The sequence below is a fragment of the Rattus rattus genome, chromosome 12 (genome assembly GCF_011064425.1).
Source record: "Rattus rattus isolate New Zealand chromosome 12, Rrattus_CSIRO_v1, whole genome shotgun sequence".
Taxonomy (NCBI): Eukaryota; Metazoa; Chordata; class Mammalia; order Rodentia; family Muridae; genus Rattus; species Rattus rattus.
In genome coordinates this window covers 1,341,855-1,361,750 of record NC_046165.1, presented here as the reverse complement: position 1 = coordinate 1,361,750, position 19,896 = coordinate 1,341,855, and the positions used below count along the sequence as shown (strand labels likewise).

Sequence of the window (19,896 nt, the reverse complement as noted above, 5' to 3'; positions counted from 1 at the left end):
AACTGGACCACCCAGAATTCCCAGAGACTAAACCATGAACCAAAGAGTCTACACAAAGGGATTCAGGACTCCAGATATATAGCAGAGGACGGCCCTATTTGACATCAATGGGAGGGGAGGGAGGCTTGATGCCCCAGCATAGAGGGATGCTTCTAGGGGGGTGAGGCAGGAGTGGGGAATGGGTGGACGAGCACCCTCATAAAGGCAAAGGGGAGGGTGGAGAGGCGAGATAAGATGGGCAGGTTGGTTGAGGGGTAACCAGAAAGGGGGATATCATTTGAAATATAAACAAATAAAATGATTAATAAAACACAAATTAATTTTTAAAAAAAGAAAGAAAACTGAGCAAGCCATGAGGAATAAGCCAGTAAGTAGCACCCCTTCACACCTCTTGCCTTAGGTTCCTGTCCTGTTTGAATTCTTATTCTGACTTCCTCTGATGATGAACAGTGATGTGGAGGCATAAGCTGAGTAAACCCTTTCTTCCCTAAATTGCTTTGGTCATGGTGTTTTATCACAGCAGTAGTAATCCTAACTAAGACACAGACTTAGGAATGGTAAGGTATAATACCTTCTATCCTAAGTTCATTTCTGCTGCTGTAATAAAATATCCCAACGAAAAGCAATTTAGGAAATAAAGGGTTTAGTTTAGCTTACAATTCCTGGTTATGATCTCTCACCACAGCGAAATGTAGTGGGATGGCCTAATACTGCTCATATTCTAATGCTCATTTGGGACCCCCAAACTGGTTACCCCAAAGATGAAAGTGTTTGCATGTAAGACATTGAGTGACACTGCCCACAGTTAATTGTTATTGGTAAATAAAGATGCCAACAGTCAATATCTAGGCAGAAGAAACATAGTTGATGTTGAGGCTTGTGAGAGAGGAACACTAGGAGGGAAGGAGGAGGAAGAAGCTGCCATGGAGTGAAGGAAGAATGTGCAGGAGAGGAGAAAGGAGAGCTGCCATGGGTTGAAAGAGAAGAGTATGGTGCTGAGGGCTACTCAGTTGGAGCTAAGAGAATCCCAGATGAAGCATAGTCAGTAATAATTGGTGTTCTTATTAGGAAAGTAGATTCTAACAGTATGGAGGGTAGACAGCTGCTCCAGGAACACAATACCCAAAGGCGCAGTAGAAACTCCAGGCTATGATTTTTAATATTATTTACTACAGGGAAGTTAAAGCAGTGATTTGAGGCATCTATCTACACATATAATGACGACCAAGAGAGAATGAATGAATGATGCCTATTTTTCACTTCAGTCTCTCCTTGTTTATATACTTCAGAAACTAGACCTAGGTAATGATATTGCCCAATGTGGGCTGAGTCTTCCTACAGCAATCTAAGTGAGACCATTACCCACAGATATAGTCATATTTATCTGTCACTAAGACTTTCTTCCCTGGCAACTCTAGATTTGGCTGTAATGTTGACAACCAAACTAACTAGCACAATGTGCTCCCTCAAGTATCTAAGCTTATGTTCTGCCACTTGGTTCTAGATTGATAGTTGTTCTTGAGGCTAATATGCACATCGAATAAATAGAATAAGCATTCTATCCAAGCAAAATAAGGGAAATAAAGTTTAACCTGTTAATAGGCCCCATCTGTTATTGAAATGTAAAATAAGTATTTTCAGTATAGTTCTATTTAATTTAGTAACAAGTTGGCCAAAATTTTAGTAGCAAGAATAAAATGGCTTATAGATTTTATAATTCTATAACTGTTCCTGAACCTTACCAATTCAATTAAATGAATAATTTTAAAGACTTTATTACACTTAATAATTGATTTGTGTGTGTGTGTGTGTGTGTGTGTGTGTGTGTGTGTATGTGTGTGTGTTCTACAGCACATATGTGGAGGTGAGAAAACAATTTGTGGGAGTTGTTTCTCTCCTTCCACTATGTGAGTCCTGGGGATAAAACAGGTCATCAGGTTTTCAAAGAAGTACTGCTATCCACTGAGCCATCTTGCTGGTTTTCATTCTGAGCATTTGGAATACGTAGCAACTGTTAGAAAGATCACTAAATGTTAAATACAGAACTTACTATTTCAGGTAACAAAATTAATATCAACAAGTAATATTTTAATAGACTTCTTTGTAAAAAAAATAGAACAAAGAAGTACTGTAATATTCAATAGTAATACTAGAATATTTAAAATAGCTTATTAGGTCACATAATCCTTGTATTTTAGAATATATTTTTAACAACTTTTTTTTTTTTTTTTTTTGAAGCTGGGGACCGAACCCAGGGCCTTGCACTTCCTAGGCAAGCGCTCTACCACTGAGCTAAATCCCCAACCCTTTAACAACTTTTTATTATTTTATTTTTTAGCTATAATTTCAATTTTTAATTTTTTGTAATGTTCATTATATTTACTATTCTTTTCCTTGAACGATTTACTTTCTAGAAACCTCAGTTACTGGCTCTGCTAAAATGTTTCTTGTCCATCCTTTCATTGTTTAATAGCATAAATCTGTGCAGGAGAAATAGATCAACTAGCAAAATGCATAAAACTTACAGACTACGTATAAATGTCAATGAACCACATGCTCTAACACCCTGATAAGTAGGCTTGAGTATTGTGAACCCACTTAAGGAACCTTCCCTTTCCCACGCTTGGCACAATGTGAACTGTGTAGTCATATTTATTTCCCTTCTTTTATGCAATGGTGAGTGGGCATTGCATTCACACCAATTCATAATTATTTGTGTATCTTGCATACAGTCTGCTGCTGCCCCCGAATATCTTCTTTCCTTTCAAATCCTTAGTGGCCCAGGGTTCTCCCACACATTGTGTGAAGATCTGTTCTTATTTTCCCACCAGCTGCTCATGTCCTTTCTTCACCATCCAGCAAATGCTCTCTACTTTCTGACAGCGATTTTTTTCCTCAGCCTTTGCAGACTAATCACAGACAGATGCAAGCTAATTAGCCCCTCCAGGTGTCTTCCCATAGGTTAAAATGAAGTGTGGCTAGGACACCTGATGGCATTATGAAAGAGGTCTCATCCATTACTTTGACATAATTTCGGTTCCTTCTGGCATCGTCTGTTTTAATCTTACAAAGCTTTGTAAAAGTCAGCTACCACCACCAACCAAAATTAACTCATGGTATTCCTTTTAATCCAAGGAGAAGAAAACCACTTGTTCTTACTGGAAGTACCTCTTTCTAAATAGCTAATGGAGAAAATGAGAGAGACAGAGAGAGAGACAGAGAGAGAGAGAGAGAGAGAGAGAGAGAGAGAGACAGAGACAGAGACAGAGACAGAGACAGAGACAGAGACAGACAGAGAGAGACAGAGGCAGAGACAGACAGAGAGACCGAGACAGAGAAAGACACAGAGAAGAGACAGAGAGACAGAGATAGAGACCCACATACACAGAGAGACAAATAGAAACACAGACACACGCACACACACACAGAGACAGGTAGACATAAACAGAGAAGAGAGAGAGAGAGAGAGAGAGAGAGAGAGAGAGAGAGAGAGAGAGAGAGGTATGAGGATATAAGTACGATGAACTGTGAGCTGTCATAATCCAGCAAAAGAGAGACAATTAAACAAATGTAACTTAGTTTTCAGAGACCAATGTGTAGCATGTGTGAAGGTTGACGTTGACTATTAACTTGATTGGGTTGAGAGATGCCTAGGTAACTAATAAAGCCTAAAGCCTACCTCTAGGTATGTCTAATGAGGGTATTATTTAATTTAATTTAATTTTTTAATTCACTTTACATTCTGCTCTCTTTTACCCCATCCCACAATTCTCCCCCACTCCAGCTTCTCTGGGAACTCCCCAACCCTGGCACTTCAAGCCTCTGCAGGGTTAGGTGCTTTCTCCAAATACTTTTTGTTAAAATTATTTTTAGTTTTTACAGCCTAGTCGTTAACCCCCTCCTGGTCCACCCTCCCACAGTTCCTCATCCCATTCCTTCCCCACCCCCCAGCCCATCTTCAAGAGGATATCCCCTCTCCCCTGCAAGTCCTCCCCAATCCCTGGACCCTTAAGTCTCTCACTTCAAGTTAGGTACTTCTCCCACTGAGGCCAGACCAGGCAGTTCTCTGCTGCATATGTGTCCAGGGCCTCAGACCAGCTAGTGTATGCCGTCTGGTTGATGGCTCAGTGTCTGTGAGATCTCGGGGGTCCAGGTAAGTTGAGACTACAGGTTTTCCTATGGGGTTGCCCTCCCCTTAGCTTCGGGGGAATTCCTGACTGTAGACAATATTATTTAATGTGCAGAGAGCATAGGTAGAATAAAGGAGGAGGCCCAAGCAATTTCTTCTTCCAGGCCATTGTGAAGAAATATGCTCTGCTGTGTCCTCCCTTCAGGATGGACTGAAAGCCCCAAACTCACCTGTGAACCAAATTAATCCTTTCCTCTGTGTTATCATGTCACACATTTTTGTTAGAGAGGTGAAAACAAACTAACAGAATCCCCTGATGAATGTTTTAAAGGCAAATCATCCCTCCAGGAGTAGCAGAGCTCTCGTTCTTCAGTTAGATACAGAATACACACAGACTATGTTTTTATTTTTCCTTCAATACTTATGGATATTTAAAACTCAGACTATACGTGCGCACTGGTGCTAGGGTTGAACTCAGGAACTTAACTATACTAAGCAAGTACTCTATCACTGAGCTGCATCCTCAGCCCAGTCTCATGTAATAAAGGAAAGGAAAAAATCCCTATAATCATTTTTAAAATAAATATTTACATATCCTCTGACTTATGTGTATTTATTGTTATAAAGACCTTGACTTAAATCAACTAGAGAAGGAAAGGGTTCATTTCATCTTATGTTTTTAGATAACTTTTAGGTACTAGTCTACCACTGAGGAAAGTCATGACAGGTAGTCAAGGCAGAAACCTGGAGACAGGAATGGAGGCAGGAAACATAGAAGAATGCTGCTTACTGGCTTGTTCCTCACAGCCAGGAACGGGTTGCTTAGTTTGGTTTCTTATACAACCATGTCCATCTGCCCAGGGATGACAGCCTCTAGTGAGATGGACCCTCTTGCATCAGTAATTATTGAAGAAAATGTCCCCATAGAGTTGTCTACAAGCTGGTCTCATGGAGACTTTTTATAATTGAGTTTCCAAATGATTCTAGCTTGTGTCAAATTGATAAAAATCTAACCAGGAAATTCTCTGACTTGTGGATTCTTTCAAATGTACTCAAGATTACAACCTGTGGGCCTCATGCGGTCAAGGATAGCTATACATGCAGCCCAATGCAAAATTGTAAACTGAAAACATTAGGGGTGTGTGTGTGTGTGTGTGTGTGTGTGTGTGTGTGTGTGTGTGTGTGTGTGTGTGCTCTTGATCAAGAACTTCCTAGGTGACAATGACATATCTCAATCTTTGGAACCCTCAGAGGCATTTAAACAGTGCTTTTGCACGTGCATAGGAGTATTCACATATGCTCAACTAAGAACTGGTGTAATCAAAATTAGTATACTCAGTTATACTCAGTATTGAAGGCCACTTAAACATCCCTCAGTGAGAGGAAAATTAACAGAATTTTGTTAAAAATTATGACTTTTACAAAAAAGAAAGATGAAAAGAAGGAAAGGTGGAGGAAGGAGAAAGGAAATTATATATGCCCGTGTTTATTATTATTCTATTTAAAATTTTATATTTCAAAGTATATGTAGATTATGACTATAAATGCTAATTTCAAACCACTAGATATCACAGATACATATTATAATCTGAAAATCATATTATCATCTCCCTGCTTGTGTTCTCTTTGCACATGCCCCTCATTTTCTGCTGGAAACTCCTTCCAGAAGCTGTATTGTCTAACCCATTCAACAGGAACTTCTATAGAGCTGCTGGACAGTCGACAGTGGCTTCCTCCTCTTCAGTTACATTTGCAAAATATACCTAACAACATCTTACTTTTTAACATTCAAAAGAATACCTGACCATTAATTTCAGTTAAGTAAGTTTGCGATGTCCTTTGAAGATCTAGTAAATCCCAGACTTCCCGTCTTTTTAAACCCTTGTGCCTACAATGTATCTCAAGCAAGGTGATAACCCAATCTTCAGGCTTCCTAAGGGTTTTGCCACAGCCATTGTTCTTGTGAGTTTCATGAAGAATCTGGTCTTATATTCAACAGAAATAGGTTGGATTTTCCTTATCCCATAACAATGGAACTCCTTGGAGAGCAAATGCAGAATAGTCAGATTAAAGTAAATACAAATGCTTTGGATTCTTAAATTTGATTGTCCCAGCTCTTTCTTCCATATGCATCCTTCACAAAAATCAATAAGTAATGGCAGTGGTAATACTAAGCATAATGAAAAATGCAGGGAAAACTACCTTTTGGTGCTTTTTTTTTCCCTGAAAGCAACATAAATCTCAATTACATGTTTTACAAATCAGTCTTGAACGTGGCTTTTTTATGTAAGTGCAGTAGAAGCATGCAGCAGAGACATAGATGTAAAATCAATTTCAATTTTCTATCCACTTGTAAAGTTTGCATCTGGTATCATGCAGAGTACCACGAAACATAGTTTAACAACACTGAAATGGGAGACTCAGTCTTTTAGCAGCAGCTTCAAGAAAGTTCAATTTATAGTCTATTACGATTTGATTCAAGATAACCTGCTTTTACCATATTTTATATTCATATTTAGTACCAGGTGTACTGTGAGACAAATTATCATAAAAATAGAATGCCAAGCACACCATTCATCAGAACTGAAGCATTAGTCCAGTGTGTGAGGATTCATTTGTCTGTCTTATTTCAATGAGATATACATGTAGGTCCTTGCACTGAATATTCTTCTGATGAAAGCAGTCATTGGTGCATCTCACTGCTATTTAATGTAAGTGATTTATGGTTCTCGTGGGGATCTGAGTCCATCTTATAGTCAATACTACCAAAGTCAAGAAAGGACAACATCGTAAAATAAACAACAGTAAAAAATATGAATTCTTCTCCCTGGGGAGGAAAGTAAGACCTCTCAATATACATAGCTACCATTTCCAGAAAAGTCTCTTGACCTTTCCAGAAGTCTCTTGAGAATCAGAAAATTTGGTATGCTCATCCATTCCTTATTTTTTCTTTTGCATTTTTTAAAATGTTCAATTTAGTTACTGACAGCAGAACAAATTTCAGAAATAAAAGACCCTTTCTGTAAATTCGTATAAGCACCTAAAAACCACATTGCAATCCTCAGAAAGCTAACAACTGGTAGCACATACATATGATACACCCTAAGAAGTGTATATGAAAAACTTTATGAACTTCTTAAGAAGGCTAATTTGTTAAATTCAATGCACAAATAAATAGACTCATGCTAAATACATATGGACTAAACATTTACATACTTTTGGTCTAATCATTATTTCCTGGGAAATGTAGTTTAACAACCACTTACACAACATGTAGATTGTGGTAACAATAGTTAATGGATGTAATATAGAGATGACATAAAATGCCCCGAGGGTGTAGACAGTTTATGTACAAACACACAACTTGAGCATCTGAGGATTTTGATATTTTTTGGGGGTCCCTGGAACTAATCTGTACAGATACTAAGAGGTGACTTTATATAAGAACTTTCTGATTGGTTGATATTGTTGTTCTTCCTATGGGATTCAAACCCCTTCAGCTACTTCAGTCCTTTCTCTAATTCCTCCACTGGGGACTCCTTTCTTAGCCCAATGATTGACTTCCAGCATCTGCATCTGTATTTGTCAGGCTCTGGCAGAGCCTCTCAGGAGACAGCTGTATCAAGCCCCTGTCAGCATGCACTTCTTGGCGTCTGGGCATATAGTGTCTGGGTTGAGGGACTACATGTGGGATGGACCCCCAGGTGTGGCAGTCTCTGGATGGCCTTTCCTTCAGTCTCTGGTCCACACTTTGTCTCAGTATTTTGTCCTGTCAGTGTTTTGTTTCCCCTTCTAAGGACTGAAGCATCCACACTTTGGTCATCCTTCTTTTTGAACTTCATGTGTTCTGTAAAGTGTATCTTGGGTATTCTAAGCTTTTGGGCTAATATCCACTTATTAGTGAGTGTATATCATGTGTGTTCTTCTGTGATTGGGTTATCTCATTCAGGATGATATTTCCTAATTCCATTCATTTGCCTAAGAATTTCATGAAGTCACTGTTTTTAATAGCTGAGAGCTCCCAGAGACTAAACTACCAACCAAAGAGTACATATGGAGCGACCCATGGCTCCAGCCACATATGTAGCAGAGGATGGCCTTGTACCACATCAGTGGGAGGACAGGCCCTTGGTTATGTGAAGGCTCGATGCCCCAGTGTAGGGGAATGCCAGGGTTGGGAGGCAGGAAGGGAGTGAGTAGGTGGGTGGAGGAGCATTCTCATAGACGGAGGGGGAGAAGGTCTGGAATAGGGGGTTTCTGGAGGGGAAACCGGGAAAGGGGATAACATTTGACATGTAAATAAAGAAAATATCCAATTAAAAAAAAAGAACTTTCTGTCATAGAACATAAAGGACTATACTCTGAGCCAGAGACCTATAACCTCACCACACAGGAATCATTGGTTTTCAGTGGCTATTGTTCTTGTTTCCACCCATCTTTTGACCTAAAGACTTCAGATAAAAGAACAAGGTGCAGTTATCTAGAGACCACTATATTGGAGGACATATCATGTCTATTATCAAGATAAGATTTTGTCACAAACGGCCATCTTAACAAGCCACAGGCATGGAGCTCTTTGCAACTGAGTGCCTAGTTCATTAGTTTGCAGCCCAAGGGCAGTGCTCCCACCTGACCACCCAGAAGAGCAACCTTGACTCTTGTAACTCTTGTCTCATTCTCTTTATTCATGGAGTAGGAACTTATGTGTTTGTTTTGAGAATTAAAAGACAATGAATGGATGACCCTTCTCCAGCTGCCAGTTATGTAATAAGCAATCAATGAGTGATAACAGTGGTTGTAGTAAATAATTATAGTAATTACAAAAAACCTTCTGCCTCTTAGACAATCAGCCACTGACATGACACAGTGTTTTGTGATTTATCTTTGATTATTATATTTAAAGAATACAGAAATAGTTTACTATACACAGTGCACACGGCACAAAGCACACTCTATTTAAGTGCCTTTTTGGAATCTGCCTTTTTTGAATCTTCTAATTTGTACTTATCTCTTGCTTATGGGCTCCCTTTGATATGAGTTGTTTTAATCAGATTTAACTTATTCTGGACAGTTTACATTTTGGCTTTTCTCCATTGTGCTTATGGTTCTAAGGATTAGTAACAAAACATGCCCCTGTCTATCTACCCCTTGGGTGATATCTAGGGTGAGTTTTATCATCCAAGCTCAACATGCTTTGTTTTTTTTTTTTTACCTGACTATGCAATTAACTGGGAGTTAAAGCCGCCCCCAGGGTAGCTTTGTACTGCTGTGCTGTATCAAATGTTGTACTTTCTCCCTGAAAGACCATGACAAGTAAATTGCCTGTTAAATGGTATTTGCTGTGATTTCTTACCCAAAGATGACAGAGTTGGTATTGCTTTTTTCTAATTGCATGTCACATCTGTTTGGGCAGTGGTCATTTGCATCAGTGCCTCTACCCTTTTCTTTGCTCCAAGACACAACATGATAGTGAACAGTTATAAACCAAGGGGAATAAGACCAGAATCAAATGTGGTGTTCACCTGAAGGCTCCCACATCCTATCTTCCTCCTGAATGTTCCATTCACCCATTAAACAACACACAGATGCGTTAACATTTTACCACTGCTGCTCCAATTTCTGGTATGTCATTGGTAGAAGATGTATTCTAAGTGTAGTTCCTCAGTTACATCTCTTAGTAAACCTACAACACAGGTCTGTTGCAAATCCATGCCACAGATGGAAAATTGAGGCAATTTATTTCTGAAAGTCACCTCACTGGTGTGCAATATCACAATTCAGATTGAAGTGTCATTTATCTTAGCACTACCATGATTCCTGAAACCTTTGCTGCAAAGAAGTCACACCTAAAGAAATGTTCAACATCTTTAGTCATAAGGGAAATGCAAATCAAAACAACCCTGAGATTTCACCTCACACCAGTGAGAATGGCTAAGATCAAAAACTCAGGTGACAGCAAATGCTGGTGAGGATGTGAGAAAGAGGAACACTCCTCCATTGTTGGTGGGGTTGCAGACTGGTACAACCATTCTGGAAATCAGTCTGGAGGTTCCTCAGAAAATTGGACATTGAACTGCCTGAGGATCCAGCTATACCTCTCTTGGGCATATACCCAAAAGATGCCCCAACATATAAAAAAAAAAAGACATGTGCTCCACTATGTTCATCGCAGCCTTATTTATAATAGCCAGCAGCTGGAAAGAACCCAGATGCCCTTCAACAGAGGAATGGATACAGAAAATGTGGTACATCTACACAATGGAATATTACTCAGCTATCAAAAACAACGACTTTATGAAATTCGTAGGCAAATGGTTGGAACTGGAAAATATCATCCTGAGTGAGCTAACCCAATCACAGAAAGACATACATGGTATGCACTCACTGATAAGTGGCTATTAGCCTAAATGCTTGAATCACCCTAAATGCACTAGAACACATGAAACTCAAGACGGATGATCAAAATGTGAATGCTTCACTCCTTCTTTAAAAGGGGGAACAAGAATACCCTTGGCAGGGAGAGAGAGGCAAAGATTAAAACAGAGACTGAAGGACACCCATTCAGAGCCTGCCCCACATGTGGCCCATACATATACAGCCACCCAATTAGACAAGATGGATGAAGCAAAGAAGTGCAGAAGTGTAGATCGCTCCTGAGAGACACAGCCAAAATACAGCAAATACAGAGGCGAATGCCAGCAGCAAACCACTGAACTGAGAATAGGACCCCCGTTGAAGGAATCAGAGAAAGAACTGGAAGAGCTTGAAGGGGCGCGAGACCCCACATGTACAACAATGCCAATCAACCAGAGCTCCAGGACTAAGCCACTACCTAAAGACTATACATGGACTGACCCTGGACTCTGACCTCATAGGTAGCAATGAATATCCTAGTAAGAGCACCAGTGGAAGGGAAGCCCTGGGTCCCTAAGACTGAACCCCAGTGAACCAGACTGTTGGGGGAGGGCGGCAATGGGGGGAGGGGGGAGGGGAACACCCATAAGGAAGGGGAGGGGGAAGGGGATGTTTGCCCGGAAACCGGGAAAGGGAATAACACTCGAAATGTATATAAGAAATATTCAAGTTAATAAAAAAAAAAAGAAGTCACCTGGTCATATCAATTTCAAGTTCACTGAAGCAGACATCTTGCACATACTCAGATATAATTGTTCAGTTTTCAATTTTTCTTGGGCAAGCATAATCAAGTTTTTCTGAATTGATCTTAATACTTTACTCACACAGAGATGATTTTAAAGGTCATGGCTCTAGCTAACATCATTTTGAGTTTCAAGTTATTTCCAAAGTATATAATTATGGCTTTGTAATGTAGACTCATGCTAGGAGACGTATACTTGTATTATATATGCAATATCTTATACAAATGATTTATTGAGTTTACTCTTCAAGACATAGACATCCTTATAGTGCATCCTCCATTTTTATCTACCTAATCATACATTGAAATATTTATATTTTATAAATCCTTAAATTGAAAGATGAAGCTCATTACAAGTCAATTTAAATTGGCTGAATGCCTTCTGGAATGTTATATATAATATAAATTCTACTACAATATTTTCTATTCTTCCCTGTATAAAAAATTTTAATTACTAATGAAATTTAATGCCTGTTAAAATTTAATTTCCATGAGTATATAAAATATATTAAAAGTATTTAAGACATGTAATTAATTTTAAAAAATCTTTGCAGTTTTAAAAATAGAGGCTGTAACTAATCTTGGCAAATGAGTATAGATAAGTATCTATAGGTTAGTTTGTTTTTTCTGTTGTAATAAAGCACCTAGACAAAAGCAACTTAAGGGAGAAAGAGTTATTTTAGCATAGTTCTAGGTTACAATACAGTTGAGGGAGCTGTAGTTGAGATGAGACACTCATCTCATCAATGAGTGTCTTTACCAACTACTGCAAGATTGAGAGGTTCTCTGTCTTGATGCCACATAAATTCCAGGAGATGCTACACATCTACATACGGCTTCCTTTACACAAATAGAGAACTATTCTTGTCCTCAGGACCACAATATACATTATTTGAATATTTATTTCTATTTTTAGTGTGTGTGTGTGTGTGTGTGTGTGTGTGTGTGTGTGTGTGTGTGTGTCCACGTGCATGCAATTTGAGTGCAGGTGTTCACAATGACCAGAAGTGGTTGGACCCCCTGGAACAGGAGTACAAGTGATTTGTTTATGAGCCAGTCAACACTGATTCTTCTGGATCCCCTGCAAAAACATCAAGTGCTCCTAACTGCTGAACCATTTCTCCAGGATCAGCATCCATCATTTTACAAGACGGATATCCTTTTGTGTCTGTCTTAGAGTCATCGAAGTCAGGACCCTTTCGGGAAATTTTATTTTAGATGCCTCATCTTCTGGGCTGTGGCATATAGCTAGAAGTGTTTCAAAGATCTTGTAGGTAGAAACTGTTTTGTGTTGCTGAAAAATTAAAATAAATGCTGTTTTTTATCCCACACCAGGTCTGGCACTGTAGTCCCCCAAGACATCTGTTAGATATCTTCATCTCAGTCAACAAAGCATCTCACCCACTTAGCTCCAACCCATATCACACTGCTGATAGCTACTCTGTGAGTCTGGCAACAATCTCTCTACCCATCTAGTTCATACGATAGGTTGCTACCATGTCAGACATACACATCCCTATTCTGTGGCAGCCGTGTCTCCAGCCACCACTCACTCTCTTGAATTCAATTAAATCGCCCCATGAAAGAACACACAACACAATTATCTCTGATCCAATTGATAATATATAATTGCCCACCTAGACATACAAAGCCCTGTACACATCCATCCCTTAAGAATATTCATAACAACCTGTAAATGTTCAGAGAGGAATCTTAACATCCTATCCTTCTCCATGTTCTCTTGGCTACTTTTCCTCTCTCTCCAGTCTCCTCCTTGTCTCTAAACCTTTTCTCCTGCCCATCCTTCCTTCTCATCCAATGACAGACCTCATTCTATCTTATACCTGCCTTCACCTGTATAATGACATCGTCCTACCGTTTTGTTTTCTTTTTTCTTTTTTCTTTTTGTTTGGTTTTATTTTTGATAGTCTGAAGGTATTGAATTAGGCTATCGTGATTGTTCAGCAAATTCTCTACCAATTTTTATCACTCTCTTTTTATTTTTGTTTTGAAACTGGTCTAAGGTGCCCAGTTTGGTCTTATTTGTTCTGTAACTTCAGCTGAATTTGAATTTGCAATCCTCTTGCCCCAGACTTTTGGATACATGTGATTACAGGCCAGCACCACAAGGCTCAGATTGAAAATGGAATTTGGTTTCTCAGTTTGTCTGAAGTTAGGGTGATTTAGGAATACAGGGTTGTCTTGGCTTTTTGTAATTTTTTAATTAATGCTTTTGCATTCTTCATGTATTTCCAAATTTGAGTTTCTCAACATCATCAATATTAACTTAATATCAGAGCCTTTTATGAGAGAAATGTACAAATGAATCAAAATCTGTCTTGTATGATAATTTGATTAGAAAAATTGGGACATGTTTCTTTTAAATCAATCATGATAACTTACACATGTAAGCATATTGGCCAAATTCTAAGCATGTCTAAGAACTTAAAAATGTCTTAAATCCAGATGAATACATATAGAGATGGTCATACACATCTAAAATTTCCACACCTAGTTTTGTAAGAAGTATTGTCTTTTTTCAAAAGGAAATTAACATTAATATTCTAAAATATAGCAGTGTACCAAGAAGTTTTCCACTTCAGCATAAACTAGTATGAATACTTAATTTTAATTAATTAATTAATTCATTGATTGATTGATTGTTTTGTGTCTGTGTGAGAAGGCCAGAGTTGAACATTGGGTGTCTTCCTGGATTGCTATCCATTATATTGTTTGAGGAAGTCTCTCACTAAACAAGAAGCTTCCAATTTTCAGCTAGGATTGCTGGTCAGGAGCTCTTAAGATATGTTTGTCTCTTGCCTCTGATTTCTAAGATTATAAAAAATAGCCATGCCCTGCTATTTATGACTTGGGGATTTGAACTCATGTCATTTGCTTTCAGAGAAAGCACTCTTACCTACTGAGCCTAAAAGTTTTTGATTATTATACTAAATCAAGATTTTATCATCTAGTCAATAGTCCAACAATGACAATGATTTAAAGTATCCTTTAGCAAAAGAAATAATCAGATCCAATTAAGTGGTCATAAAAATAGAAGTCATGAGGGCTACCACCAACAAATCAGACACATTCAAGGAAAAGAACAACCAGACAATAAACTAATTTTCTATTATCTTGTTCCATAAACTTTTTTATACCATTCTTTAATATTTATGAAGGACTTGCTATGACCCAGACATTGCAAAGGCTCTGGAGACAGGAACATGAAATGATGAGCTTAAATCCAACAGACGGGTGCAAGAACAAGAAGCCTGGTTTAACGGAAGCCTACTGCCCCAGGCAAACAACCTTCCAAAACTGATCTCCTCGAGCTCCCTGCAATTACCTCACCTTTTAATAAGAAGATATTCATTTATAAAGAGAGATTGAAACAACTTGAACACAACTGCACTTTGACTTGGGAAACAACTGATGCATTTAAAATAGGATATGATTCATTTGAGCAATGTGACAGAGATCGTTCAAAGGTATCTGAGCCCTTGGATGTTGGTCACTCTTTACAGGAGATGTGAGCACACTTATTAAGGGCATGAACTATATTCATGCATTCTCGTCTGCCCAGTGGGATCATTAGACTATGTCTCATGCAGCCTAACCAAATCTGTGCATCTCATCTCTCACACGATATCTGTAGATTATTGCTCACTCTTGGAAGTCAGTGCTTCCCTTGCGAAATACAAGGACAGCGTCTTAATTTAGAACACATTGACAATATAAGCTGGCTTCCAGATTTTTGTGAAATAGGGAAGTATATCATTTGGTCAAATAAAATGAATCAATGGATGCCATCTAGACACAATGTCAGAAGTCAAGTTAATGGCATATTAAAATATAAGAATAAAGTTTAGAGATGTTATTTGCTAAATCAAGTTAAAAACAAGTACCACAGTGTGATTTTTCATTCTACTTCTGTATCATACTCTGTCAGAGGGTTATAACTGTGTCACTTAGTTAAATGGCTTAACAATTTAAGGACTTTACAGATCTTTCCTGAAATTCTAATTCATAGTCCAGATTTCAATATACTATCCTGAAGCTTCTATGGACTAATATATACTCCTCCTTAACTAGAGGATCCTCCATTTCAGTTTTCCTTATCAGAGTTAAGAAATAAATTTGGCTTTCAAATAACACAATCCCCATTCATTATTGAAAATTATTTCAATAAGAATTCTCAAGTCATAAATACTTGTGTAGAACCTATTTTGACATTAATAAATAAATATGTGTAGCTGGGATAGAGTTATAATAAACAAAGTAATATTAGGTAAACTGTGATGTATTTCAGCACTTAACAGAGAAGACTAGGAGAAATATACACATTAGCACCTTATATACCTGGGATTAGTATTTCCTATCTATGGGTTACACAAACAGGGTATATCCATAAGTATTTAATTATGTATTTTCTGTTCCAGTTAATTTTCAGCTTTCTGTAGTCACAAACACATAATGTTGCACATTTTGAGACTTACCTTGGCAACTGGTTAGCTACAAGTGTAAGAAAGTCAATTCTTATTTGTCTTAGAATTAGCAACTCTGAATCCTAATCAACAAGCAAATACTTTAAATGCTACAAACAAAAATAATAACCTAAAATGAAAGACCATTAACTCTATATAGACATATGATTGACACAGAGTCTATATATCATAGCTTGTAGGGCATATAGTTCTATTTTGCATTTGTGTTTTTTATACTACTAGTTTTCATAAAAATGAAACATTAGTTACACAGTTATATTTTTCATTTCATAAACATTATAAACAGAAACTGAAAATATATATTACCAGTAAGACAGACCTATCTCATTAAAGCCACTGTAGCCCAGCTCTTGCCTGCTAAGTCCCAGGTCTTCCAGGTCCATGCATTTAAATCCTGGGGGGCACTGATAGCCTTCTTCTAGCTCTGGGGAGCAGTGCGTATCTGGGATAGCTAAGCTATTCCAGGTTACATTCCTGTGGACAGTACATGAGAGTGTTAGAAATGTTGAGAGTTGTAAGCATCAGTTAAAATAAATAAGTAAGGAATCATTAACAATAACTGCTATACCTGGATATACATTGAGATTGGTAATTTGTACACAGCGTCACTAGGATTATATGTTGTTAAATGATAATTATTCATTCCTATAGAGCATCTTAAAATAATAATACTATATTATTTTTGGGTTTTGGTGGGGGTTTTTGTCTATTTGCTTTTTTTCCTAATGAGAAACAGAAAGGTAGTGCATGGAGTTGGACTGTTGATGAGGTGGAGGGAATCTGGGAAGAATTGAGTGAACTGAAACTGTGATAAGAATATATTTTATGAAAGATATTTTCAATATATTTATTGAAATCTTATTTTAAAAGACTGTAATAAGCAAATGAATATAAATGTGAAGGGATCTTAACTTGTGTGAGACTTTGTCATTCAGAAATTTCCTGTACTACTAGGCACACATTTTGCTGCTCTTTTCCTTTCAGTCAGCATTGTGATGAAAGAGATTTTTTTCTTATGTACATATTTCAAAAGGGGAATCTTATAAATGATACTACTAGGTCTTCTGTTATTTTGCTTCATGTGAAATTTAGAAAGAGAACCAGACAAATAAGGAGAAATCGAAGGAACTAAGCCTACTATTTTGGCAAGAGAAAAATTACGAGGTAATTTACTGATGGCTCTAAGAAAACAAGTCTTTCAGGGGGTAGTGACCCATGTTCCTTGATCCTCTTATGGACAGGCCATGTCTAAGTTAGGGTTTTTGTTGCTGTGACAAAACACCATGACTAAAGAGAAAGTTGAGGAGAAAAGGTTTTATTCAGCATACACGTCCATATTGGTGTTCATTATTGAAGGAAGTCAGGACAGAAACTCAAACAGAGCAAGACCTCGGAGAGAGGAGCTGATGAAGAAGTCATGACTGCCTTGGTTTCCCTACCATTTTCTGTCTGCTCTCTTATAGTATTCAGGACCTCACCCCAGGGATGGAATCACCCACAATGAGTTGGGCCCTCCCAATCTATAACAAATTAAAAAAAATAAGTCATAAGTTATTTTTTTCAATGAAGTTCCCCTCCTTTCAGTTAGCTCTAGTTTATGGGTCAACTGATACAACACTAGCTAGTACAGTCTGAAAATTAAGTTCTATATGCATTTGCCTTTGCGATGGATTCTTGATAGTTTCTGAAGTTCACCAAAATGAGATTGAAGTTTTCATATTGAGCTCTTAAAAATGAGCCAGTGTGCTATATAAGGTCACTTCCACTGATTGTTCAGGGGGCATAATATTATTGTACATATCATCCACTGTTTCATTTTTTCTAGGAATTTTCTAAGTCCCTTAAGCATTGACAAAAGTGAGTTAGTCATTTCTTCTTAGATAACATTTTTCATTACTAAATTCTCTATCATCTATCTATCTATCATCTATCAATCTATCTAATCTATTCATCATTCATGTTCCTGTGTACATATGTATGTCTATATAAATATGCTTGTGCATATGTATACAGATGGAGAGACATCAGCAATCAATGCCAGATATCATCTTCAATCATTGTCTATATCATTTTTCATGACAGGTTCTCTCACTGACTCTATTGAGAGTCTTATTGATTTGGACTGGCTGCTTATCAAGCTCCAGGGATCCTCAAGTCTTTGCTGTCTAAAATCTGGGTTTAAGGTATTCTCTTCAATGCCTAGCTGCTTACATGAACGCTGTGAATCCAAATTTAGTTTATCTATCTGTGTATCTATGGATCTCTCTATTTATCATCTATATATCATTAACTATCCATCATCTATCTGTAGCTATCTATCTATTATCTATTATCTGTCTATCATTTATCTATCCATCATATATCTATCTAACATCTATCCATCATCAATCATCTATCATCACTATATTGATTGACCTATATTCCAAAAACCTCTTAGTAAATGCTTTAATCAGTTATTGCTTTGTTTCTCTTACAGAATACATTTCTCTAGAACCTAACATATTAGTATAATCTCTGATCTCAGTACACATATGTACATTGTTACATGCATGTACATACATGCACCTCACAGAGAGGGAGGGAGGAGGAGGAGGAGGAGAGAGAGAGAGAGAGAGAGAGAGAGAGAGAGAGAGAGAGAGAGAGAGAAGCTCATGCCTGGCCCAATTCAGCTGTAGTAGAAGCTTTACTGTCCCAACATAGAATTCATGCTTATCTGTGTAGGCTTTGCTCTCACCTGCAAACCTTCTCACTGAGTAAATGATTAAACAATCACTCAGCCCCTCATCACAGTTTTAAAATAGCCTTTGATCCCATTTAAAAAATAAAAGAAAGGCGCTAACTGTGAAAATTACTACTTGATTGAGTCAGAAGATATGGTTTTAGGCAGACAGTCTACTTTTTTCTTTCACATCACATTCTCATTTGTAGACAAATGATTCATCCTTCTGTGAGTCTAATCTGATGCTATTTTAGGTTTGACACCTACAAAATCAGTGCAGAATGGGAAATGGGCTTCAGAATTTCAGAGTGAGGTTTTTATGCTTTATCCCAGCTCTCTATTTGCTGGTCATGTGATCAAAAATGATCCATGGATCTCTAAACTCTTGTTTCTTTATCTGAGAGACGGGAAAACAGTACTAATGGAAAGGCATATGTGAAAGGTATATAGAGTAAACTAGGGGTTCTAGCATTTCACATTATAGGTACTTAATTGTGTCTTTTAAATGATTACATTAATTTCAATAAAAATGTAACATAAATGTCATCATATACTCATATACAAAAAATGGCTACATGATACTGGAAGCATCTTGTTTGAAAGACACTGTGTATATGACCTAGTTTGTCATTGTTTGTATTTAAGAAAGTCAGTGTGAATGTCAGAGATGAAAAAATGGACTAGTTGACAAAAAGCTTTCTAATTTCAGATTAAAAACTTAACAGGGGTATTAGAGAATGCTTTATGTATGCATAGAAAGTCTCTACAAACATTACTTTTCAGCTATTTGGAAAAGAAACCGGACTTGAGCAGGTATGCATGTGAATTCTGGATCAGCTACGTGGCATGTGTAAAACTTCTCTCTGCCTCTACTTCTTCATCTGGAAGATAGTGTTAGGATGCCCAATTAACAAAATGCGATTGTAAATATATGGGTTCAATGGTCTGATTCAGGATATAAATAGGCACTGGTTTAGTTGTCAGTATTTACTATTCTCAGCCATTTGACATCTATAGATGCCAGACGATAACTGTATTTTTCATGGATTTTGCTTCAACTGCCTAATTTTGGGAATGGGCATCCCATTTACCTTCTTCACTGGGCATTTGAGTTTTCATTGGATAATATACATTTCAGAAAAGCAATTGGAACATATCACTTAATAAGAGCTAGCTATTACGACTAGGTCAAAATATTATCGTTTTTTCTTTTCTGGTTTTATTTTCTTGCATATTTTATTGGCCCTCATAGCACAGATAATTATTTAAACTTTTTTTTTAGTTCTAGAAAAAGTAGATTTGAATTGCTTCATTTTTCATGCCCTAACAATACCAGATTGCTATTTGTACATTTAATGCTGCATTAAATTATGTAATTAATTTGTAG

The 19,896-nt window shown here is 37.5% G+C and overlaps 1 protein-coding gene across 1 annotated transcript in view; it reads right to left on the bottom strand.

Annotated features, from left to right (window-relative positions):
* Nucleotides 1-19,896, bottom strand: part of Nalcn (sodium leak channel, non-selective) — a 317,042-nt gene that overhangs the window by 252,594 nt on the left and 44,552 nt on the right. Inside the window, exon 7 of the mRNA XM_032917213.1 lies at nt 16,110-16,264. Coding sequence (XP_032773104.1) covers nt 16,110-16,264 — 155 coding nt within the window. The remainder of the gene's footprint in view (nt 1-16,109; nt 16,265-19,896) is intronic.